Here is a 25891-nt window from a genome sequence, read left to right as displayed (position 1 = left end):
GGTGTGATGGTGCATGCAGATAATCCGAGCTACAGTGGTCCCTTGGTTTGCGAACTTAACTTTTTCCACAATTCTGGTTGCAAACCGAATTGGACCAGGGCCAGGGATGTAGCTCAGCAGCACCTCGCCTGCCTGTCAAGTACAAGGTCCTGAGTTTGATCCCCAGTACTGGGGGGGAAAAAACCCCAAATTGGATGAGAAGTGATTTAAATTCAATGGTTAGGTTCAATGTTGACCTTATGGGAGAATTTGATTTAGTTCTCATCCAATTTGGTTTGTGACCAGAATCATGGAAAGAATTAAGTTCATGAACCGAGGTACCACTGTACTTGGAAGGCTGGTATGTGCAGCTTAGTGAGACCCTGTCTCAAAACAAAACAAAACAAAAAATATAAATGGCTGGGAATGTAGTTCAGTGGGACAGCACTTGGCCTGAAGCTCACACAAGAAGAGAGATTGATTTGAGATAATGCTGATGTCCCACAAGGAAAGTTTTGCTGTATGACCATCTTGCTACAATGTTGCAAAGCCACCACATAACCCAGTCACTTAGGGAGTAAGAAGAATGCATTTGCCTCATGAGGCTAAAGATTGACCAGGTGGTTCTTCCAGTCGTGGCTAGGCTTAATCGGGTGTCAGTGGTCAGATGGGGCAGGACCAGGTACATACTTTTGGAGCCCAGTGCAAAGGGGAAATGAGATCCTCATACTGTTAAGAATTCAAGACAGAAAAAAGGAAAGAGAGAGAGAGAGAGAGAGAGAATGAATGAATGAATTCAAGACGATGGCTGCAGAGCATTTAACCATGGGGCTTTCTTAGCCCATGCATCCAAGTCACACCAAGTCATGTAGTCCCGAAGCCAGTCCTGGCGTGGGTCGTGTGCACAGCTGCTCCGGGATGGAGTCTTTCACATTTCTGGGTGTCAGAAAGACAGCTGGGACAGCTTGGGTAATGACTCTACCCCCAGCTCACGTCCTTCTGAGGGCGAGCCCAAGCCTGTTCCTGTGGCAGAGGCAGAGGAGCAGACATCAGCGAGTCCAAAGGTGCGAGCGCTTTTCACATCCCACCTGGTGTCACATTTGCTGACTCATCAGACACAGCAAGTCACACGGCCAACTCAGGATGGGTGGAGCCAAAACAAGGCATGGATGCAAGGAAGGTTGCAGAATTGGGGTCACTCCTGCCCATTTGACCACTCGAAAATAGTTCCATCCGGGCCGGGGATGTAGCTCAGTGGTTCTGGCGCCTGCCACGCAAGTGCAAGGTCCTGAGTTAGATCCCCGCTACCAAACAAAACAAAACAAAAATTGTTCCATTTGCATGCGAAACTGCCTGCTGCTTTACTAGCTAAGGATAGTATGCATTCCGAGCTTAACTGGTGAGGTAATGAAAATTGTTAGTGCAATCAAACCTCGGTCGTATTTTTCCTGTGTCTGTTTCATGAGGAAACAGGTTATGTGTATTTGAGCTGCTTCTCCACACTAATCTGTGCCAGCTGTCCAACGTGAAAGTCCTCCTGTAAGTAACTGAATGACAGGCAGTGCCATGATTTCTTTTTAACGGCGATAAAGTTATAAAAGACTAGAAATTGCAGGGCTGTGACTGGACCTGTGAACATTACTGTTGTGATTACAAGTCACGTGCCAATACACTGTGGCCAGACGCTTGAGCCTGTCTTCTCAGACCCAACGTAAAAGGTTGTTGGTGCTGAGGATAATCTGTGAGAAATTGGACTGTGATGCAGGAGGATTTGTTGGCAGCCACTGTCTCTCTCCGACACTTGATTTTCTTCATTTTTTGGTGAAGAAAAGACATTATTATTTGACATATTACTGGGCACATTTACAAATAAACGCAATGCCAGAAAACATGCAGAAATTCTTACCAGGGCTGAATCCAAACAAAAACATTAGAAATTCATTTGCAACTAACTTCCTCCCAAGTTAAAACATCTAACCTTTCAGGTTTTGAATGAAGTATGTTTTTTTGACTTAGCTGCTAGTGAAAAGTGAGTCTTTCATGAGAACCTCCTTCATCCTTTCTGGGTACGTGTTGCATCCAAACATCCCAGCCCGTCTAAGGGTCTGTTGTTAGTGCTTTCAAATTTAGCAGGACAAAAATAAAAGGAATCTGTCATTGATCCAGGTATATAATGGTACGGATATAGACAGATACAAATGTATTAATAATATGTACCTTAATGATTGACTGCAAATAACAGTATCCCTCTTGCTGATTTTGTATTTCTCACTCTCCTCATTTTGCTATTGCCACTCTCTCTGCACACATTCAGGATATGGGTATATTCAAATACAGTAAAACCTTGGTTTGTGAGCATAATTTATTCATAGAAACATGCCTTGTAATCCAAAGCACTTGTATATCAAAGTGAATTTCCCCATAAGAAATAATGGAAACTCAGTTCATTCCACAACCCCACAATATTCATATAAAAATGATTACCATACAGTCATATAATTCAAAAAATAGAGAAAATCCAAAATGTAGAGAAAAATAAATGAATCTGCAGTTACCTTTGCAAACCTTCAGGGGTGGTGTGAAGGAGCCAAGAGAGCAGGGTTATTGTGTAGGACGACTTTCACTTTCACTTAACAGAATCACTGCTCTCTATTGGCTCAATGGAATCTTTATTTTTGTGCATTTTTTTTTTGGTACCTGAGATCGAACTCGGGACCTTGTACTTGCGAGGCAGGCGCCGGCACCACTGAGCTAAATCCCCAGCCGTATTTTTGTGCATCTTTAACAAGGAACCTATCCAGTGACACTTGCTCTTGCCTCCTTTTGAGGATTTTGTGGAAATGTGACATTGCATTGTCATTAAACAGATTCTTTTTTTTTTTCATTAAACAGATTCATCGCTTGCACTGCTACAGCTTTATTCAGATGGTATTTTCTACAAATTTTTTTGCAGTTTCCCACATTTTACACATCTCCCGAACCTCATTTGAAGTGAGGGATTCCTCCTCTTTCTCTTCCTCCTATCTAGAGGAGATTTCCTCCATAACTTCTTGATGATCACCTACAATTCTATAGCACATGCATGAGGGAGGGAGGGAGGGAGGGACGGACAGAGAGAGAAGGAGACAGAGACACAGAGAGAGAGACAGACAGAGACAGACAGAGGCAGAAGAACCATTGGCTCAGTTGTTCAGTGTGACATTGCAAGACATCGCTCATTTATCAAGTTATAATTTATTAGAAATTTTTGCTCATCTTGCAGAACAAGTTATTTGCAATCCATACTTCTTTTTAGTATGGCTGGTATTCTGCACTATCCTAACCCTTCCTGCTGCTTATCCAAAATTCAGATACTAAGTATTTGAAATTGATTTCCAAAACTTGAAATTTAAACTTAGGAGATAAATAGAATTGAATAATAAAGAACACTAAATACGTCTGCTGCACAAGTGCAAGGACCAGAGTTCGATCCCCGGTACCAAAAAAAAAAAAAAGAACACTAACTACTACTCATTGTTAGCTGTAATATATTACTTTTATTAAAGGATTGATGTATATTTACCATATGCTTCAAAAAGCCAGTGAGTGGTTATAGGATACTGAAAATTTGAGAAACACTGGTCTGATTTAAGGGGTAGGGTACCCCTGAAATATGCACATATTTTAAGCAGAGGGGAAAATATGGTCAGATTTACATTTTCAAAACATCACTCAGGTAGTGAGACAGTGCTGGGCTTGGAAGATGGTGCATAAAACTCAAGGCCTACAGAGTCATTTATTTTAATCTTTCACAAATATTAGAATATTTACTGCCAGCCACTGAGCTCTGATTTGGAGCCACAGAAAGGAAAAGGCAATCAGGGGCCTCTGCTCACAGCTGGGTCCTGCGGGAGTGATGGCTATTCAGACTGTCCCAGGGATGGCAGTGCCATTGTGTAGAGCGCTGATGTAAGAGTCAGGGGTGAACCCAAGAGGTGGTGTGGGCATTAAAGTAAAGACAAAGGAGGAAGTTCACAGGTGATTCCAGGTTCCGGCTTAGAGGATTGGGTTATTAGTGCACAAAAGGAATTCCAGAGGAGGCTGGCTGTGGAGCCTGTTGGTGATTAACCGCGTTTTGGCTGCAGTGACTTTGAACTCTGGATACACTGGGCCGGTGTCCAGGAGGCAGGTGCGCTTGTGAGGTGGAGGGGGGATCTGAGCTCTACAGGAGGCCTGGGGACATGGGGTGCAGGAGGGGGCTACTGGCCAAAGCGCTGCTTCCCTGGTCACCATGGAAGCCACCGATGCAGTTCCAGTAGGGAAGGGTTACTTTTCCAGCCAGGGTTCCTCCTTAACTCCACCTACCCACGTTGACTTAGTTTCCATTTGTTTTCCTACGCCTTAAATCTATACAGTCATCTCATCCATGTGTTCGACATCCACAGATTCAACCAACCAGTTTGAAAATATTGAAAAAGAATTGCCTCTGCTCTGAACACTACGCTCTTTTCTTATCATTATTGTCTAAACAATCCACTGTAGGCTGGGTGGGTGTGATGACACGAGTCTGTGACCCCAGCCCTCAGGGAGGCTGAGGCAGGAGGATTGCAAGTTCAGGCTCAGCCTGGATAATCTAGTGACTTGGCAAGAACTTGTCTGAAAATAAAAGGAGCTGGGGATGTAGCTCAGTGCAAAGGCCTTGGGTGCAACCCCCAGTACTGCCCAGCCAACAACAAAAAAGGTGTTAAAACAATTTACATAGCACTTACATTGTATTAGCTATTATAAGTAGTCTAGAGATCGTTTGAAGTATAGAGATTATTGAAAGTGCATAGGTTATATGCAGATTTTTTTTTGGCACCAGGGATCGGTATATTGAAATATTATGGGATTTCATGTATGAGAATTGAACATCCCCAGGATTTTGTATCCAAGGAGACCCTGGAACTGTTGCCCCATGGACAATGACTATGTTTCTGTGGTGGAAGGTTTGTTTTGTAGTTTCCTGTTTCGTTTTGGGCTTTTCCTGTTTCGGTTTGTGTTGGTGTTGGCTGCCTGGCTTCCATTCAGCCTCCTTCTTGTTTGAGACACCACCACTCCCAGCGCTGTCCTCTCCTGTGGCTCTGGCAGAAGTGGCTCTACCCCACGTCTAGGGGGTGTGTTCTTGGGGCTTAGACCCGGCCAGCCAAAGACTCCTGCTCACAGTGATTATCTCAGAGGTGAGCACATGATTACAATAGGAAAAAAGGAGATACTGTGAAACTTATGCTGAGGCTTCTAGGACAAGCTCAAGTTCTTTCCCTCTTTTAACATGAGCCTAAGGCTGTAAGGACACTGATTGCCACAGAAATCTTGCAGCCACAAGAAATTTAAGAATAGAGCTAGGAGACTGGAGAAATGAAGATACTTAGACCTTGGTGATCTCATTTGAGTTCTCTTAGTGGGAAATCTAACCCAGTAATAGTTATTGTGGTGGCTGTTTCCTCTTTTTAACTTTATCTTCCAGCTTCCGAGATGCTCATTTATATGGTCTGGGCTCTGCTCTGGAACCTGTATTTTTAAAATCTTTCCTTTCTCAGGAACAGCCAGATTTACTCTTGTAATAAATATATATATGTTATGTTTTATTATAAAATACCCTATGTCCCGAAATATAACACAGGAAACAAAAGAATATAAAACAAAACTTAACATTTTTATGTTTAGAAATGAAATATTGCCACCATCCCACAAGTGGCCAACACGACTCACCTCAGTTTATCTTAAATTTCCTAACATTTTCCCATTAATCTCTAGATTTATTCTGTCTTGATGTGTCACCTGAAATGATTCAAGATATAACAACCTTTTTCTCTCTGAAAGTATTGGGAATTGAACCCAGGGCATGATGCATCCTAAGCAAGCATTCTACTGCTCCTTTTCATGATTTTTGTTTTCTTCTGTTTTGTTCAGAGACAGGGTCTTGCTCAGTTTCCCAGGCTGGGGCTTGAGGAGTAGCTGGAATTATAGGTATGCTCCACTGTACTGGGCCATATTTTTTTCTGTCTTTCTTTCAATTCTGAAGCAGGATTTTATTTTATTATTTATTTTTATATTATTATCAGTGTCTGTTAATTTTGCAGAACCCTGGTAATCAATGTGGCATTTTCATACGTGCATGTAGCATATTTTGATCATATCCATCCCTCCATTCCCTTCCTTTGCACCCCCTTCCCATAATATACTTTCAACCCTTTTCTTGCTCTGTCTCTAATGTCAAAATTTGGTGAAATTCTCATCCCAGATTTTTATTTTTTTCACAATCACATTTACATACAGCAAAAGTTTTACTAGTTTTTGTGGGGTCTGGGGATCAAAGTCAGGACCCAGCTTTCGAGATAGGCGTGTTGCCACTAAGCTAAATCCCTGACCCTGTTTTGTTTTGTTTTGACATCATATCTCTTGTGTCCGTAGCTTGCTTTCTCTGGAGTTTGCAGTGTTGAAGCTAGAACATCAGTCCCAGTGAGAATTCCTGTTCTACTTGAGCCAGTGCCTGGGATTACACAGAATGGGGCAGATGTGCTCACACGGCAGGTACCTGTTCTAGAGTGGACTCCAGGCCCTGCACCTTACCTGGGGCAGTGCTCACCTTCCTTCCCTCAGAGAGCTGGCTGTTGTCTCAGCCTTGCCCCCACCCCCTTAATTCACAGACCCTATTAGTTAGAAAGGCCCAGCCTCCCTATCTCAGCCAACTTTCAAATTCAGAGCCTTCCCCAGGGAAATCATTCCCTGTTCAGAAGCAGTTCTGGGGTCTTTTTCCTGGCATCTTGTAGACAGAAGGGTCACGGCTGTTCCAGCCTGGCCTAAGGCAGCCCTGTAATTTAATTAGCTTAATGACTGCCCTGGGAGACCTTTGGGCTCTTCTATTTGTTTACTCTTCCTCTTAAAGCTCCCAGAGGCATCTTTGGGAAAAACCACTTTCCCTCAGGGGTGCTTAGCATCGAATTTCCCTGCCCTGATTTTGCAATTGATTTGAGCCCTTGTGTGTTCTGTCAATCCCTCTCCCTCCCCCTCCCCCTCCCTTCCCCCATCCCCCATCCCTCTTTTGGTAGAAGTGCTCCACCATTGAGCGAGAACCCCAGCCCTTTTTAGTCTTCATTTTGAGACAGGAATCATGATAAATGGCTTAGGCTGGCCTTGAACTTGGAATGTCCTGCCTCAGCTTTCCCAGTAGCAGTGATTACAGGCGTTGGCCACCACGTCTGATGCCTCACAATCTCTGATCTACTGACAAGTTTTCTTTCTTGCTTTTTGGTAATTATGAATTTATATATAATTTTTTTTCCTGCCATTTTGGTGGAATGTGGGGAGATGATGGGAAGTAGACACCAATGCTTGGAAAATGAAACTATGAATCTGGCATAAGATGGCATTTCACCAACAGCAGCTCTATTTTTTGCACTTGACTTTGAACCTTAGTGCATAGACAAATATACTTATAGTTGCTTATATTTTAACTAATGCTCAATTTATTAAAATTGTTTATCTTTTTTTTTTTTTTTTTTTTGTATCAGGGATCGAACTCGGGTCCTTGCGCTTACAAGGCAGGTGGCAGAACCACTGAGCTAAATCCCCGGCCCTCAATTTATTAAAATTGTAAATCTAAAACCCAGTGTTTCCTGGGCTCACAGATCATTTATTGTATTTGAAAACCTAGTATATCTTGTCTAAATTTAACAACTAAATATTTATTTGTTCTTGCTGAATTAGCTTGTAAATTTAACATAGAAAATTCTCCTAAATATTTAATACTATTTACAAACTTGATTAATATTCTCTTAGGTTTGGCATTTTTAACTACAATTACAAATCTGAATCTCTCAACCACTTCAAACCTCTAGCAGGACTGATTTTGAAATCCAACAAACAGAATTGCCAAATGCTTGAACACTATTTACAAACCCAAGAAGACTGTAATGATTTACTAATCCAAAGTTTTAAGACATTCAGTTTCAGTCTAAATCAAATTCTCTTAAATATTTTAATTAAAGTCACAGATCTTACATCAATCAAACTTGCCTTAACCTAACATTCTACTTCCTTTGCCTATCTGTACCCAAGCAGCTAAGAGTAGCAAGAGGGAAACACACAGCTGTGTTTACTGGTCTTGCTTGAAATTCATGCTCACCAGTCTCCAGCGAGCTGCTACTGCAGCCTTCTGCAGTCCTCTAATATACCACTAGTTGCTACTTTCCTGACAACATTTTTATTTTTATTTTTTTTGAGAAGAAGGAAGGTGGTCTTTGTTAGCCTTTAAAAAAATGTTCTTTTTGTTTTGTGGTATTGAGCCTCTCACATGCTGGACACGTGCTCTACACTGAGCTATATCCCCAGCTCTTTTTAAATTTTATTTTGAGCTTCCTTCCCATGGCTCCCAACTGTGATGCTCTGAGCCACCACAGACCCAAAGGATGGAGTGGAGATCATACAGGAACCCTGTGAAACTGTGAACCTAGGTAGACATTTCTTCCTTTGTTTTTGTTTTTTTGAGATGAGGTCTTGCTATGTTGCCCAAGCTGGTCTTCAGCAGTCAACCTGCCTCAGCTTCTCAATGACCGAAAGCTGACTACCACACGGGCCCTCAGTTTTCTTGACTCTGCCTACCTCAGGAGACGTTTAGAGTGAGGTGCTGGAGCTACTGAATAAAGCACTGTGTCTCCTTCCACATGTATCACATTCCAGTCCAAAGATGAATGGATATAAAAAAATGGTGTAGGAAGCTCCTTGGCTGTGTTCCAGTTCCTGGCCATGGCATGGTGAGGTCCTAGGAGCGGCTTGGAGCCCTGCCTTCATCCGGTGCTCCGCTAAGGCCCAATTCCATCCCCCCGCCTTCCGGCTCTTCTGCTACCTGGTCCCTCACTACAGAGGTACAGGGGATTATACTTCACATAGTTAAATGTGATAGATTAATAACTACCACAAATTATTTTCTAAGCTGCACTTGATGCTATGGTATTGCTGATTGTAACATTTGGCCTAACATGTGATTGATCTAATGAGTTTTCCTTCCTGGTATAAGGAAAATAAAATAGCCTCAGAGTCATTAGAGCCTCAAAACCTAAACACAAGCCATATCTGGAAGACACCTCTGAAAAGCAATCATTCCACAGGGGTTTAAACACAAGCAACAAAGTTACCTGCATTAAACAATTTTGAAATATCAACCCAGGAATTAAACCAAGGACAGTACAAAAACAAAAATGAGAAGACATTTAAGCAAGGCACAAATGCAGACTTCCACGCCACGAAAAGGAAATTCTGGGGGAAATGAGGTGGAAGAGTTGGATAATCAACCACCTGGACACCCTGAACTGATAGCACAGGAAGTAACAGAGCAGATACATGAGGATCTAGAAAAATTCAAAGAAATAATCTCCCAGATAAATACAGAGATGTTGAGTAGAGTGAAAGACGTGATTAGAGGCTCTAGAGCAGAAACAGACAAGAAAATAGATGAGATCAGAAACATGCTGGAAGCCATGAATGCCCAGCATAAGAAAGAAACAGTAAACCATGATTGCCCAACATAAGAAAGAAATGGAATCCATGAAACAGATTCAAACAGATATTCAGGAGATTAAAAACTCCACTGAAAGCATGCAGAGTAGACTAAGGGAATCTGAAGACAGAACATCAGATACAGAAGACAGGATTGTGGTTAAGGACCGTGAAAACAGATTTCTTAAAGATAGTAAGGGACCATGAGAAATCAATCCAACAGCTGCTAGATGATGTAAAGAAAAATAACGTAAGACTGATAGGAGTCCACGAAAAAACAGGAGAAAGTACAATTAACATTAAAAAACTGTTCACAGAAGTAATAGTAGAAAACTTCCCAGACAGAGGTGGAGAATTGGACACACAGATAAGTGAGGCATATAGAACTCCACCCAGCCACGATCAAAAAAAATCTACACCTAGACATATAATAGTCAAGATCCCAGAAACCCAACAGAAGAACAAAATTCTACAGGCAGTTAGAGAAAAGAAACAAATCACTTACAAAGGAAAGCCCATCAGAATCACGGCAGATTTCTCAACACAAACCCTCAAATCAAGGAGAGCCTGGAGTGAAGTATTTCAAGCCCTAAAAGAAAATAACTTCCAACCTAGACTGTTGTATCCAGCAAAATTATCTTTCAAAATCGGTGGGGAGGGCTGGGGATTTAGCTCAGTGGTTCCGTGGTCTGCCTCAAAAGCGCAAGGTCCCAAGTTCGATCCCTGGTACCAAAAAAAAAAAAAATCGGTGGGGATATTAGATACTTCCATGACAAAGAACACCTGAAAAATTTCATGAACACCAAACCAGCACTCCAAACAATTTTATGCAATATCCTAGCAAAAGACAATGAAGGTCACAACTCCATGAGGCCCAAGAGAGGGAAGCCATCAGACAAGGTAAGGCACTAAAGGGAAAGGAGGAAAAATTAAGAAAAGAGCCAACAACAATAAAACATCATGGCAAGAATGAGTCAGTATCTCTCAATTATAACTATCAATGTTAATGGCCTCAATTCGCCAATGAAAAGAAACAGACTGACAGAATGGATTAAGAAGCAAAACCCAGCAATATGCTATATACAAGAAGCACACCTAATTTAAAAAGAAATTCATAGACTGAAAGTAAAAGGATGCAAAACAGTTCTCCACGTGACAGGAACCCAGAAAAAAGCAGGGGTAGCAATCTTATTTGCAAAGTAGATTTCAAACCAAAACTAATTAAGAGAGACAAAGATGGTCACTAAATTTTATTTTGTGATAGGTTCTCTGTAGCTCAAGGTGGCCTTGAACTTGCCTCAGCTGCCCAAGTAGCTGAGATTACAGGCATGCACCACCATGCCCAGTTTAAAAAAATAAAAGTATTAGTTTTAGTTGTCATAACACATAACATAAATTTACCATCTTAACCATCTTTAGGTATCCCAAGTAATCTTTCATAACTTATCTCTCTCTGCTTCCCGCTTGCTATTTAATTGTGAAATTGGAAACAATTAGAAGAGAAAGATACTTCTTTTTCTTCCCATAGCCAGAGCTACCCACCGACTTACACTTGGGCCCCGTTTATCTACTTTCTCTGCTTGGATAGTGAATTGTCCATGGACCGCCACAGGCCGGTCACTTCACCACAGTCTTGGGTGGGACCCAGTCCCTCCCACCTGCACAGGGACCCTGCTACCCCTAACCTTTCTGTCAGCATCCAGAGGTGGTGCTGCCTTTAAAAACAAAGCAGGGCCAAGGATTTAGCTCAGCGGCCCCACACCTGCCTCGCAAGTACAAGGTCCTGAGTTCGATCTTCAGTACCCCCCCCCCAAAACAAAACAAAACCCACAAAACAAATCAGGTACTGTGGCACCACCTGGAGGCTGAGGCAGAAGGAGCGCATGTTGGAATCCTTCCTGGGCAACTTAGAGAGACCTTGAGTCAAAAAAGATAAAGGGCTGGTGATGTAGCACCGTGGTTGAGCACCTCTGGGTTCAATGCTCAGTACTGAAAAAGAAATATTAGCGCACTGGGGTGTAACTCGACATGAATGAGGGTCTCAGTCCCATCTCCAACACCAAAAAAAAAAAAAGAGGAAATCAGTCATTGGCTATTTTCTGGGCCCACTCATTACCCTTTCCAGTAGAACTTAAGCTCCATTAGCGGGGCGTGGCAGTGCACACCTGTAATCCCTGCTCTTCAGGTGGCTGAGGCAGGAGGATCACAAGTTCGAGGTCAGCCTGGACAACTTAGTGAGACCCTGTGTCAAAGCTAAAAAGCAAAATATTAAAGGGCTGGGGATATAGCTCTGTGAGCCCTGGGTTCAAGTTCTAGTACCAAAAAAGTTTTAAAGCTCATGAAGGCGTGGAATTAATCTGTTTTTATCAGTCCATACTGAGTAAGCAATGTAATAATCAACAAATTTCAAAATAAATGCACATTGAATATATGGGATTTTCTTAAGTGTTTCACACACCTTAAGTAACATAACCCACAAATTATCACAAGGCAAATGAGAACATTGCTGAGCCTAACATGCCAGTGTCAATATTGTAGCCATGATTTATTTGTCTATTATCTCCACACTTGTTTTTACACTTTCCTGTATTTGTCAAGTCGCTTCCCTTCTAAGAAAACATAATTGTCATCTCAGGGCCTCTTAGGTTACAGATTCGGGAACTTCAGCTGGAGGTGACAGACTAAAACGAGGAACCTGGAATCTGCTTTCAGAATGGGCCTGTGTCCAGGTGCCCTCCAAAGCCTCATGCAGTCATAGGTGGCTATTTTCAGAGCTAGCTGGATCTAGAGTGTGTGGTGCTGGGATGGGGGGGTGTGATCACTGAATCAGCCCACTGATTGGCTTGGCCTAGTTCCAGGTGTGGATAATGGGAAGGCCCATGCTGGGTGTGGGTGCTCCCTAAGGGTGTGCAGCCTGCATAGACCGTGAGGGACAGAGAGAGGGCTGCTGCCATCGCCTGCTTGCTGCTGCTTCGCGACTCCACTGCTTTGCTGCCTTCTGCCCGCCATGAGCTGTTTCTCCTCTTTGATTCCTTGCCACCATGCTGCCCTGCCTTGGAGCCAGCCAAGTATGAACCGAGACCTCTGCAGACTGTGAGCCACAACAGGCCTCTCCTCCTTTCACTTTGGCTGTGGAGTATTTTGTCTCAGCAATGAGAAGAGTAACCAAGACAGGGCTGCATCAGCTCCCATCTTTACAGTTTTGATCCTTCTCATAGTGGGTCCTGTCTTGCCCATGGGAGATCTCAAGCCTGTAGCTTTTACTAGAATTTAATGTAAATTTCAGAGCCTGCCTATTGTTTACACTTCACATTCAGCCAGTTGAGAAAAAAAAAGTCTTATTCTCCATCTTTTTATTCCTTAGTCTGTACTGCTGGATTTCTGTACCCATCACTTCTTGGCATTTTGCTTCTTAATTGGTACATTTCCTGCCTTCTTAATGTGTCACTTTCCCAACTGTCTCATTTCCCATCATTCCACATTCATTACATTGGCTGGTGTTTGGGGAAAACTATTACTCTTTGTGTGTTTATTTTGTAAACTTCTAGAGCTGTGTTACTTCTGATCATTTTTTGGATGATTGTCATAGGTGTTATGCAAGGAAAGATTTTCATGCCGACAGCTATACCTTTGTATTTCATTTCCCTGGTTTTTTTGTTTTGTTTCTGTTTGAGCTTCCTGAAATGCTATGAAATGCAGTGGTTACTCACATCTGGTTTTATTTTTGACTTTAAAGAGTCAATTCTGGTGTTTTATTGTTAAATATGATGTTGTCTGTTGATCAGAAGTTCTTTTATCATTCATTTCTTAATTCACTACATATTGGTTGGTACCTTTCCAAGCGCTTTTGATTTGGCAGTGTATGTAGGGCACCAGTCGCCTTGGGGAAAGCAGTTTCAGTGGCATGTTGCCAGCAAAAGCCAGATTGCAGTGGCTCGCAGGGAGACAGATGATAGAAACTTTCTTCTCTACTGCTTGCCAAGATTTTATTAAGAATGGATGTTGGATTCTTTTTTATTGCCTTTTCAGTGTTTATTAGTAAAGTGATGTCATTTTTTTATCTGACTCACTAGGATTATATTACATATTAATATATTTTTATACATTCATTCACTCAAAGAGTAGTTGAATGCCTACTATAAGTCAAGTGCACAAATATTAAATTTGTTATTTTAACAGAATATAGGGCTTTGTGATATTTTTCATATCAATTCATAAGTACAGAATCATTTTATTACTAGGATGCATTTACCTAATTGTGACATGTTTTATGTTTTAAGAATTAATGGATGTTTATTAAAAATCAAAAAGCACAAAAATCCAGAAAGCTCACATCCAGTTTCTCATAACAATAAGAGGGACATTTCCCATTAATAGATACTTCTGATCTTTTTTCTTTTTTGATTTTTGTGAACATTGGAAATTTATTTGCAAGCATTTGATGTGAGATTTTTCACACTGGCTTCCATGGTGTGGAGTAGATCTCACAGCAGGTGAGCACCTGGCGTGTGTCAGGCAGGTCACTCCTGCTAACTGACACCCAGCAGTAGCTCTTAGCTCATCTGTTCTCTCTGGGCAAAATGCCATTCCACGCAGCTACAGTGTGCGGGATGCCATGTGGAAACAGCTGAGCTTCCCTTGTTCAGAGTATTTACTGAACACTTCGCAGACTCCCTGAACTTACATTCTTGGCAAGGGACAAATAATAAACTAACTAAGTAAAATATATACATGTAAATTGGTCATGGAGCTATGGAAAAAAAGGCAAGGAAAAGTAGAGGGTAAATAATCACTTGCTATTCCTAACATGTAGGAGGAGACTCAGGATGGATTCTGGGATGCTGGTCATGTTTTTTTTTCATCCAAGTGTTAACTAACAGTGTGTTCAGTTTGTGAAAATTCATCAAACTAAACATTTATAATGTGTGCATTTTTCTCTTTGAATATTACATGTCAGTTTTCTTAAGTTCAAAATTAGCTCTCTTATTGATGGATGGGATACTCCCTGACGTCTGCTCTCGTCTTATTTACCTCTGCGTCTTTAGCACCTAGTACCAACCCTGTCACGTTGAAGGGATTCAGTGTGCGCGTGTGTTTGTGCATGTGTGTGTGTGAATAAGTGAAGGGTTAAACAAATGTGTCTTTGTAAACTCTAAATGACTTTTATTTAGTCTCCCTTGAACTGATGATCTTGGGGAAAGTGAAGCGATCTCTATTTTTACTGTTAGTCCCCAGTTTCAAAATATCATTTGTTTCCCCTCTGCTTATAGAGAATAATAAACTCACCCAGGAGACATCTTAGTACTTTTACAATTTAGAATCAGGAGATCAAATAGAATGAGAACAGAGGGAGTCTGGCAGCGTGTAAGATCTTGACGGTATTGTTGGAAGCAGCTTCACTGGGTGGAGGCACCCGATGCCAGCTCGGGAAAGACGGCCTGGGAAGAGGTGGGAGTGGGGACCTGCAATGACTGACTGTGGACAGATGTTTCATCTGCTTTGGCTTTGAGAGTTAGGAGACCGTGACCAGTAATCACAGAAAAGTTTTCCCTTTTGCATTATTTCTTTCAACGTCTTTGGAAAGTACACGCTGATGATTATCTTACTTCCATCCGCCAGAACCAAGCAGGCGCTCCGTGTGTCCTGCTGGTTATCCAGCGGTCTCAGAGCTGTGCCCCACTTGCTTGCCTTGCCTACTCACAAGGCCGTGGTGCTGCAGATAAGGACAGGTACGGAGTCGTCCCCTGCTGCCCCTCCACTACTCTGGGGCCAGGACTCAGCACCCTGCTCAGCTCTGACAAGCCTGGCCCGAGGAGCCACTGCTGCCAGGGCTTCCTGCAGGGCGGAGTGGGGTATTCAGGGTCTGATGTTCTTACACTGTCCTTGGGTCTGGTGCCAGAAGGCTCCTCACCCCAGCCCAACCCTGGTACTGTCCTGGGTAGGAAGTTAAGGTGAGGCAAACGGAGCCACTGGGGAAAGCCTGCTCTCGGCATAGTTCTGCTGCAGAAGCTGCTGGAACTGACCTTGTCTGATAAGCTTGAGATTCAACAGGGAGCAACTGAGGCCACTAAAATGAACAGTGAAGAGCTGAAAGTGTTTAAAATTTGCTACTCAAGGGCCAGGGATGTAGCTCAGTGGCACTGCGCCTGCCTGGCAAGTGCAAGGTCCTGAGTTCGATCCCTGGTACCACGAAAATTAATTAATTAATTCACTACTCTGGAAATCCTGGGGGCTGAGGGAAAGGAAGAATCGTTCATGTTTGTGTTTTCCCTGTGAAAATCAATCTTTACGGGGAATTTTTTTAAAGGCAGGTACTGATAAAACTAATGAACCAAAGAGTTTTATGTAAAACATGTTTATTTTGGCCCCCCTTTATAGACATTTTTATTTCTCTTTTAAAGTAAGCTATTTTCATAAAAATAAAACAATATTAAAATGCTGTTTGATATTCCTACAGAAAACAGATCATAACTAATGATATGTTTGTAATAATGGTGGTCGTTAGATTTTTATGAAAAATGAGTAGCTGGAGATATGTAGTAATACTTAGTTAAAAATTTGGACCTTAGGCACTGTGGCTGTCTGATGTAATCCTTTAAAAATTCTCTGCATTGTCAGTAACTATAGTAGAATTGTGCAGTACTCAGTATTTTAAAAAAGTTTATGAAGTTATATTTATCAAATAAAACTTTTCCTACATAAAAAAAGAAAGTTAGGAGAGCATATACGTGGGGCTGGCTTCTTTGTTTGTTTGTGTGTGTGAATACTTACCGTACATCACAAGAAAGACTGCCCTGTGTGTACGAGCTCAAGGGGAATTCAGTAGACAAAACTAGCTTCATCCGTCGATTTCTGCAGCAAACCTTTCCATCATTTGTTTATCCACCAGCTGGTTGTTAGGTTCCTGTTGTACCAGTCGATGTCTTTGACCGTGATGCCAGAGCAGAGGTACACTCTGCCCTCCCGCAGCTTTCAGTCACCAGAGAAGGGAGACGCTGCAGGTGCAGGTGACAGGAAGAGCGATTGTCGGGTGAGAGGGACGGAATCCGAGTACCGGGAAAGAATTAGCATCTTTGAGAGAAAGCTTTGTAAAAACTTCTTATTGGTATGTGTGCAATATGTAACGAATTATATTCATCTTGAGGATGAATACATATTTGTTTACCATGAGATAACAATGCTATCCCTTTCTCCAAGAGGATAACAACTATGAGGAAAAGACAGGTAGAAATATTGTCAAGGAAAATGATTACTGCAGCAGAGTGGCATTCTTCTTAGTGAAAACATAGCCCTGGGTGGATAAAGCAGGTAGAGGACCGCAGCTTACACCAAGCCCTTTCCCACAATGTGAGGCCAGGCATGAGCTTAGCGATCACCTCATTCCGCAGCCCTTGACCTCGGTTCTCAAGGCGAGCAGTTGTGCAGGGTGGCTCCGGAGGCCTGTGAGTGAGGCCAGCGGAATTCTGCAGTCACATCGTACATGAGGAGAAGCCCGCATTGAGGCAAAGCCTGCAGAGCCACGCAGGAAAATCTCTAAGTGCCACACTGGAGATCACATGCTGTCTCTCAATTTGCCTCCAGCATAGGTGCAGGTTTTTATTTCTTTTGCTGAGTGGAAGCTGATGCCACTGGTTTGCATTTAGGGACCTTGTATAAAATTTGTCTTTAAATATTAATATAACACTGTGCTTAATGAGACCCTAGCTGTGTGGGAAGTTTGCAAGGACTCAAATCAAGGGAGAATGAGCAGATCTGTGTGTCCCATCTCGCATTCATGCCATGCTATGGGAGAGGTGCATTTTTCTCGTACTTTCTTATTCTGAGAATGAGTGATTAAATGTATTGCAGTCGAAATACCAAGCTGGAAGGGGGGTTTGTTTTGTTTTGTGTTTTGTTTCGCTTGCGGCACTGGGAAGGGAACCCAGGGTCTTGCCCGTGTGAGGCACCACTGTACCCCCAAACTACATCCCCACACAAAGATTATTTATTTCTTAAAAATATTAGTAAATGGGGTGGGGATTTACCTCAGTGGTTCTGGCGCCTGCCTCGAAAGCGCAAGGTCTGGAGTTTGATCCCTGGTACCAAAAATATATATATATTAGTAAATAATTCACATTTTCTTCATTCTTCCCTTTCATCCTGATAAGCCTGCTTGAGTGGGGAGGGGAGGGGCGAGGTCAGAGTCTGTGCCTCGGAACTGGAACTGCTCATGGGTGTGCCTCTCACAGATGCATCACGGGTTGTGTTTGGGATGGGGACAGAAGTAAAAAGTGGAGAATCACTAAACTAATGCAACCCCTTGTTTCTTAGGTGTGGAAACTGAGGCCCACAGAGGTGATGGGATTTGCCTAAAGTCATGCAACTAGTGGCAGAGCCAGGCCTAGAAGCCAGGTGCCCTGGCTCTCAAGATACCCCGCTGCCCGAGGAATGGAACAGGTAGTATCCCCACGCCGGGGTCCCGGGTCAGTCCACGCAGCCCAGAGCAGCCCGAGGTCCCACCGAGGGAAATCAGAGGGAGTGTCGGCCGCAGTTCTGACACACGAGTGGGGCTGGCATGAAGGCTTCTCCAGAGGAAGAGGGTGAGGTTTAAGACTCAGCCTTCAGGACCCAAGACAGAGCCCAAGGCCCAGTCTCCTAAGGCAGGTTTCTCTCTGTGTCACATCCACCCCCCAGGCAGCTTGTCACGGTCGTCTTCCAGCCATGCTGCCGCCCACCCTCTCTCCCGTGTAATTTCCATGGCAGGAAAGAAAGGCAGGGCCACTTCCAGAGGATGCGTGGGGCCTGGGGCAGAGAGAGAGTTAGGAAGACCCAGAAGGAGGTTTTCGTAGAGATCTGGGTAGAAATTAAAGATTGGAGCTGGGTTTGATGAGACACACCTGTAATCCCAGCACTCTGGGAGGCTGAGGCAGGAGGATTACAAGTTTAAGCTGAGCCTGGGCTTGCTAGTAACCTAGCAAGACCCTGTCCTAAAATTAAAAAGTAATAGGGATGTAGCTCAGTGCAAAGGCCCTGGGTTCACTACCCAGTAACAAAAAAGGTGTAGGGCATGGGGGTTAGCGGGGCGGGTGGGGGGGGGTTGCTGGATCAGTGTTGTATCACCTGGATTGTTGGCTGCTGATGTTGGTCAATAGTGATGATAGAAAAGATAGACTGGAAATGAAATCCTTCAATAGGAAGGAAAAGAGTCCCTGCCTTCATGTATACCCACTGCTGTTTCTACTAAGGGAGGTTCTTTAGCCCAGTATTGGTAAAACAAAAACTCCCTAGGGTACTATATGTAAGATGTACCCTGTATGTTACATGTAAACATGGGCACTAGTCCTTGGTAATGTGTATTGATCTTTCTTGAATAGCCTGAGGTATGGTTTCTTTTTCATTCACTTAGCAATTATTTACTGAGCACCTATTATGTGCCAGATGCTGTTCTGGGCATTTGGAACATACTGAGTGAACTAAATAAACAAATACTCTTGTCCTCCTGGAATTCAGTCAGGGGAAGGTGGGCAGAGAAGCTAGTCTCTTGGGAAAAATCAATGAGAGAGAAAGCTAAGGAGAAAATTACTAAATTGAAATAGTATTAGAGGAAAAGCTCAAAAGGAGCTGAGTTTGACTAGATCCATTGGAGAAAGATTATTCAAGGCAGAGACAACTGAAATAACAGAATGCTCACCCTAGAGCTTCTAGTTACATTGGTGTTTGTGAACTTGGGTCCCCACCAGAGCAGGCACCAAGCTGATGAGCTGTGGCAGAGGAGGCAGCGTGGGGAGAGGCTGGGCAGAGGCCAGGTGAGGAGTTCCGATTTGGGGACAGAGCAGAACGTGCAGAGGATCGGGCGAGCAGGGAGCAGAGTCCAGGACAGCAGGAGTCTTGGGAGTTATCCAGTGTGGGGACCAAGGTGGGAAAGTCTGCGCCTCTGCCACCTGTCACGTTGTCAGGCAGGGAGTGAGCTTCAGTCAGAGGGCAGTGAGCAGCGCTGAGGTCCCCGACCTGAGGTTCAGGAAACATCTCCAACCTCTGGGAGCAGTAAGTTCCGTTCCAAGCAAGACATTAGAACAGGGCCTCATGCTCAGGGAGAAGAGGGGCTGTGACCTCCCGAGGAAGCCATAAGGCAAGCGCTCGCTGGAAGCCTAGGTCCTCAGTCAAACCTGAAAGACAAAGTCAGGGGCACCAAACTTCTGAGCCTTTAAATTCCACTGAATTAAGAACAGAATTCTCCAAGGTCCTGAGTTCGATCCCCTGTACCAGCAAAAAAAAACCCAAAACCAACAATTCTCTGGGAGGCTGAGGCAGGAGGACCATGAGTTGGAGGCCAGCCTGAGCTATAGAGTGAAACCCTGTCTCCAAACAAACAAAGTCTAGAATCTATCTACTTCATGAGATCCACATGACCTGGGCTCTGGAGGAAGTAGGACAAGAGGACAGGAAATGGCAAAGCCCATCTCCATTCATCCCTGAAGCAAAGGAAGGAGGAGGGAGGTCATTCTTGTAGCTTCTTTTATCTGCAGGGATCCCCTCTGGTGGCTTCATGATTGCTATGACACTGAGGGCTCCAGAGAGTCATTTTTCTTTAATAACCCCTGCTGTCCACTCCGAAACTCAGAACATGGCTTTCTTAGGACTCTCGTTCAGCATGGGCATAGAGTTCTAACCTTGGTCCTGGTTTTTTTATGTGACTTTTCTGCCACCCCTCCCACCTTCCAGCCATGCTTGGTTCAGACCTCTTATTCCGGCTCATTCTCCTTCCACATTCTCTTCTGTTCCCACCCTCCTGGCTTCCAGCCTGTATCCCCTACTCCTCTGTTTGGAGGTGTGACTGACCCATCGGACTCGAGGCTCAGCCATATCTTCTCTGGCCCTACTTCTGTCTTGGGCATTTGGTTTTATTCTGCAGTATCTAGTCCGTCCCTCCCCCAGGAGTAGCAACAGTGCACTGCGGGCAGATCAGCAAGTCTGGGCCAGGCACGACTACAGACGCCACGTTGATTTCTCTCTTCACTTACTCTGGAATCAGGGCCCCCAGGGTTGGTGCCTTATTGCTCAGGGCTGCAGCTGGCTCCGTGGATCGGGCCAGCCACTCCGGTCTCACAGTGGGAGGTGAGAGAGGAGGCAGGTGCCTCACACTGCCCTTGTCCGACTTAATCTCAGGAGTAACTCTCCCTGGAAGACTGGCTCGAATAAGAAGGGAGATGGTTGTAGATCTGTACTGTTGCATAGGATAAAAACAAGCTACATGTATAATTGTCATTATTGTTGGATTTTATTTTTGCAGGGCTAAGAATGGAACCCAGACTCTTGTGCATGCTAAGTAAGCAGTCGACCCCTGTGCTGCATTTCCAGCCCCATAACTGCAATTTTTTAACTTTCACGTAACCACATCTTCAAAAGGTAGAGAGATTCCAGGTGTGGTGGCTCAGACCTGCAGTCCCAACTCCTTGGGCGACTACGGTAGGAGCATCTCAAGTTCTAGCCTCACCTTCGCAACTTAGTGAGACCATGTCTCAACAGGTTACAAAGGGCTGGAGCTTTATCTCAGTGGTAGAGTGCTTGTCTAGCATGCACAAGGCCCTGGGATCCATCCTCAGAACTGCAAAAAGAAAGAAGGGAAGAAGGAAGACAAGGATGGAAGGAGGAAGGAAAATAGAAGCAGATAGCATTGATTTTAGTATCATATTTTGTTTTTGCATTACTTCCAGAATATCATGTTAGCTAACATGTAATCAGTGTGACAATTATTAATGAGATATGGTACTTCGCGTTCTGCTCTTCTAAGTCTTTGAAATCCAGGACGTGTTTCCCACTTACAGCACAAATCAATTCTGATGCTAAGTTGTCACCAAAGACATTTGGTCTATATTTACATTTATAGTTGAAAAAGTAGAATCATATGCCCAAGTTGTTCTGGAGATATTTAAACATTTTCCAGTGAGTGAATTAAGTACCAAAAAATCATTTTCCCTTGAATACTCATTTCCACAGTCACAAAACTAGTCCTTCTTTACTGGAAGAATTGTTTGACTTTGAAGCATAAATGTTAGCAGTGTTCAAACTGTTTCTGCCCAAATTATGTCAGTTCACCAACTCTTGCAGCAACTCAGTGTTAATATGGACTATGAAGGCTCTTACATAAATCGAAGAGTAAGACTGAGTTTATTGATATCAGCAATCTGTTATTCAGATTTGTCTTATAGATTTGGGGGATAATTTACATCATGCTGGTGATTACAGTTTAAGATACTTTGCATTTGGCTCATGTTAGAAAGGATGCAAACTCTAGCCAGGTGTGGTGGTATATGGCTGTAATATATGACTGGGGAGGCTGAGGCAGGAAGATCACTGTGAGTTTGAGACCAGCCAGGGCTACACAGTGAGACCCTGTCTCAAAAAAGAAAAAAGAAAAGTATGCAAACTCATTTTTGCTGATTTGCATTATGAAAAGGTACAATTTCAAAGTAAATTCTAATACCTTTCTAGATAGGCCCAAAGTACATTTTTCTTTCCCAAGAGCTTCAGATTTGTCTCATTCATATACACTGTGACATTGGCAAGGAAGTATAAATCACACTGTCATTTTTCCAGATTTTTTTTTTTTTTGGTACTGGGGATCGAACTCAGGACCTTGCACTTGTGAGGCAGGCAACAGCACCATTGAGCTAAATCCCCAGCCTCTACACTGTCATCTTTGTCTTTGATTATTAAGTATTTGGCAAGCATTCTTTTTGTTTCGAGAAAATCTTGAATGGGAATTGACAGTCCAGTAAATCTTTGTAAAACCCCCGTGCAGTTCAACCAGTGAACGTTGGCAAAGACCCAAAATTGTTAAATTCATTGCCTTTTATTTCTTTCAAAAGTTCCGTGCCTTGGGGATGATTCATAGCAGTTGTATATACACACTGAACAATTTTAACAACTGTGTCCATGTCAGTTTCCACAGAGTCTGCTTCTGAAAGCAGCATAAATATTTTCAACACATATCATATGGTAGAATAAAGCAATAAGGGAAACATCAGTCTCTTTTTTGAAATTCCAATAAATCCATATTTTTGGAACACCATCTGGCATGTTAGATACTAATTTTTTCACATCTAAATGAAATTCTTCTCTGTCAGATGTAAAAGATTCAAAAAGTCTATGCCACAGTTGTGAATTGAAACTTTTTTCGTCAATTTGGAAGACCTTTAAGACTGAATATACCCAGCTATTCATTGAGCAGTGTCTTGTGGCATGATTCAGCCTAAATTTGCTGTTTTTTAAAGTTTGAATTAATTTGTGGGGGGGGGTGAGGTTAGAACCCAGGATCTTGCACATGCTAGGCAAGCTCTACCACTGAGCTACGCCCTCAGCCTTTGAATTTGTCTTTGATATGTTCTTTTATTCTGTGGGCAACTGGTTGGTGGCTTAATTTTTGTTTGTTTGTTTTGAGACAAGGTCTCACTGTGTAGTTCAGGCTGGCCTTGAACTCTCTATGTACCCAAGGCTGGCCTCGAATTCACAGCAATCCTCCTGCCTCAGCCTCTGGAATGCTAGAATTACAGGTGTGTGCCACTTAATTGTCAAAAGATTGTTCTGGAGGGCCGGGGATTTAGCTCAGTGGTTCCGGCACCTGCTGTGCAAGTGCAAGGACCTGAGTTCGATCCCCGGTACCAAAAAAACAAGATTGTTCTCGTAATTTTGTGACAAAAATTTCACAACTGAAATAATTTCTTTTATCGTCTTGACGTTAAATATGTGTGTATGTGCATATACAAGAATCCAAATTATAACTGGCCAAAATTACAATATCTAATCCTAATTAAAATCTGTTTAAATTTTTTGTTCAGCATTATATTCTAATTTTAGGTAACTAATTTAACTTTTTTATTGTGTAAAATATATATATAACAAGATTTGCCATTTAACCATTTTAAGTATACAGTCTAGGGCAGTGGTGGCAAACGTATGGCACACGAGCGACAGCGAGCTATTTGCTACCATTGAAAGCTCTAAAAGGTTCTCCATCACTGATCTAGCACATTAAGTACATTCACGTATTGTATAGCTATCAGCCCATCTATTTCCAAGACTTTTTGAAAATCTTTCCCAACTGAAAATCTGACCCCATCCAGTACTGACTTCCCATTTTCCTTTCCTTCATCCCCTGGCATCTGTCATTCATTATTTGTCCTTTTGTGATTGTCTTATTTCAGTTAGTGTAATGTCATCAAAATTCATCTATGTTATAGTATGTGTCAAGATTTCCTTCCCTGTTACTATTATTATTAGTTGTTATTATTCCCTTTGCAAGTACTTATTATGTTTGTTCGTTAACCATTGTTCTATTGGTGGATATTTGGGTTGTTTTCACCTTTGGCTATTGTGAGCAATGGTGGTATTAAATGAGTAATTTTTTTTTTTGTACCGGGGATTGAACTCCAGATCTTGTGCTTGCGAGGCAGGTGGCAGAACCATTGAGCTAAATCCCCAGCCCAGTAATTCTTTGTGGAATGTCAAAAGAAAACTTCGTGTTATGTTCACTATGTGTTTGATGGAAATGTCTCAGTATTTTTCAATTTATTATCTTTTTTTTAGTATATCCTTTTATTAGTACATTTTAGGTGTACAATATAATGACATTCATCATTGGAGATATGCACCTTTACATAATCTCTCTTGGTTCTTGTTTTTTCCCCCTTCCCCTGCCCTCCCTTCAACCCCTCCATCCCTCTCTATTTACAAAGACTTTGTTTCCTTTTTTTCATTTTCTCATATTAATTTCATTCCCTTCTTTCCTTTCCCCTACCCCTCCCACTTCCCCTTCCCCTTTGCCCCTTCCAGTTTCACATTATCTATTATGCCTTTTAGTCCTTATTTACACTTTCAGTTTCTCACACTAGAGAAACTAATCGGTATTTACACATGTGTGTACTATTTATTTCACTTAAGAGTCACCTCAGTGTGCATCCATTTAGCAATAAATGTCTCTAATTTCTCATTTTTGATGGCTGAGTAGTACTCTGTTTTATAAAAAAAACCCCACATTTTCTTGATCCAGTCTCCAGTTGATGGGCACTTGGGCTGTTTCCAAGTTTTAGCTATCACAAACTGTGCTGCTATGAACATGGGTGCACATATATCTCTGTGGTATGATTCTTTTAATTCTTTGGGAAAGATACACAGCAGGAGAATAGCTGGGTCAAATGGGACTTCCAGTCCTAGTTCTTTGAGGTATCTCCATACTGATTTCCACAGTGGTTGCACCAGCCTGCACTCCCACCAGCAGTGGAGCATTCAGTTTATTATCTTTAAGAAAAAACTCTTAACTTCAAACATACAGTTTTTTCCCTTTTGCTCTACAGCAGAAAATTGCTATTTGCATCCATCATGAAATCTGTGGCATATCTTATTCCAGTCTCTTAGGTATTTTTTTTCTCTTTTTAAATTGACAAGTTATAATTGTATATATTCGTGGTGTACAACATGTTTTGATGCATATATACATTCCAGAATAGCTAAATCAGTTAACATGACATACTTTTGTGTGCTTAGCATACTTGAAATCTACTCTCTGCAATTTACACATATATATTAACCATAGTCCTCTTGTGTTACAGTGGGTCTCTTGGCCTGACTCCTCCTGCCCCCCGAAATGCTGTGTCCTCTGACTAGCATCTCTCCCATCCTTTTACCCTCAGCCTCCAGGCTTTTTTTTTTTTTGGTACTCAGGACCTTGCACTTGAGAGGCAGGAGGCAGAACCACTGAGCTAAATCCCCAGCCCTCCAAGCTTTCTTTAAACGTACTCTTCTCAGCATAGCAGTAGCTCAGGCCACATCAACTGCATGCCTTCCTTTTAAACTTAAAATTTTCTGCCAACATAGACAAATGATTGAATGATAATTAAAACAATAGGTATTTTGATTTAATTACCAAGTTGGAGTACATATGTGTACCGTATAACTCACACTGCCTGCTTATAGCAGTCAAGTAAAGCAGCGTTCCAGTTTTACATCAGTGCACACACAAAAAATTACACTGAATCAATCTGTCGGTAGATGGGGGATACATTCACATGTAATGCTAGAAAACATGCCTTTGGCGTGTGCACTAACAATATAATAATCACATTTCATAGTACCTGGGAGAGTATAGTCCCACCAAAACAAAACTGAATTTATACTGATTCGGTTTTGAAATTTTAAGAACTAAGTAAAGCTAAAAATACAGTTCTGCACTCATGGCAGCCATGTGCATCGCTAGAGGTAAACTGTTGGCCACTGCCCTTAGAGAAATGTAAAGCAATAATAAATGGAGCAGTTTCACCCATTTATTTCCTGAGGACACTCTGCACACATGCATGGGAGGGATGTAGGTGGCTTTCTCCTAAATATTGCTTCCAATAGTAACTCACTAGACCAACCCATA

The 25891-nt window shown here is 42.5% G+C and overlaps 1 protein-coding gene across 15 annotated transcripts in view; it reads left to right on the top strand.

Annotated features, from left to right (window-relative positions):
• Positions 1-25891, top strand: part of Tnrc6a (trinucleotide repeat containing adaptor 6A) — a 183684-nt gene that overhangs the window by 16978 nt on the left and 140815 nt on the right. For all 15 annotated transcript variants that reach the window (XM_087209096.1, XM_087209094.1, XM_021237332.2 and 12 more), the window contains exon 2: positions 17806-17931. In XM_087209096.1, the coding sequence (XP_087065222.1) occupies positions 17852-17931 (80 nt within the window). In that variant the 5' untranslated portion in view covers positions 17806-17851. The remainder of the gene's footprint in view (positions 1-17805; positions 17932-25891) is intronic.

The sequence above is a fragment of the Heterocephalus glaber genome, unplaced genomic scaffold (genome assembly GCF_053883595.1).
Source record: "Heterocephalus glaber isolate CG9 unplaced genomic scaffold, H.glaber_assembly_v1.0 deba00000943, whole genome shotgun sequence".
NCBI classification, from domain to species: domain Eukaryota; kingdom Metazoa; phylum Chordata; class Mammalia; order Rodentia; family Bathyergidae; genus Heterocephalus; species Heterocephalus glaber.
Note: the sequence above shows the minus strand (reverse complement) of the source record. Positions and strands in the feature narration are given on the sequence as shown.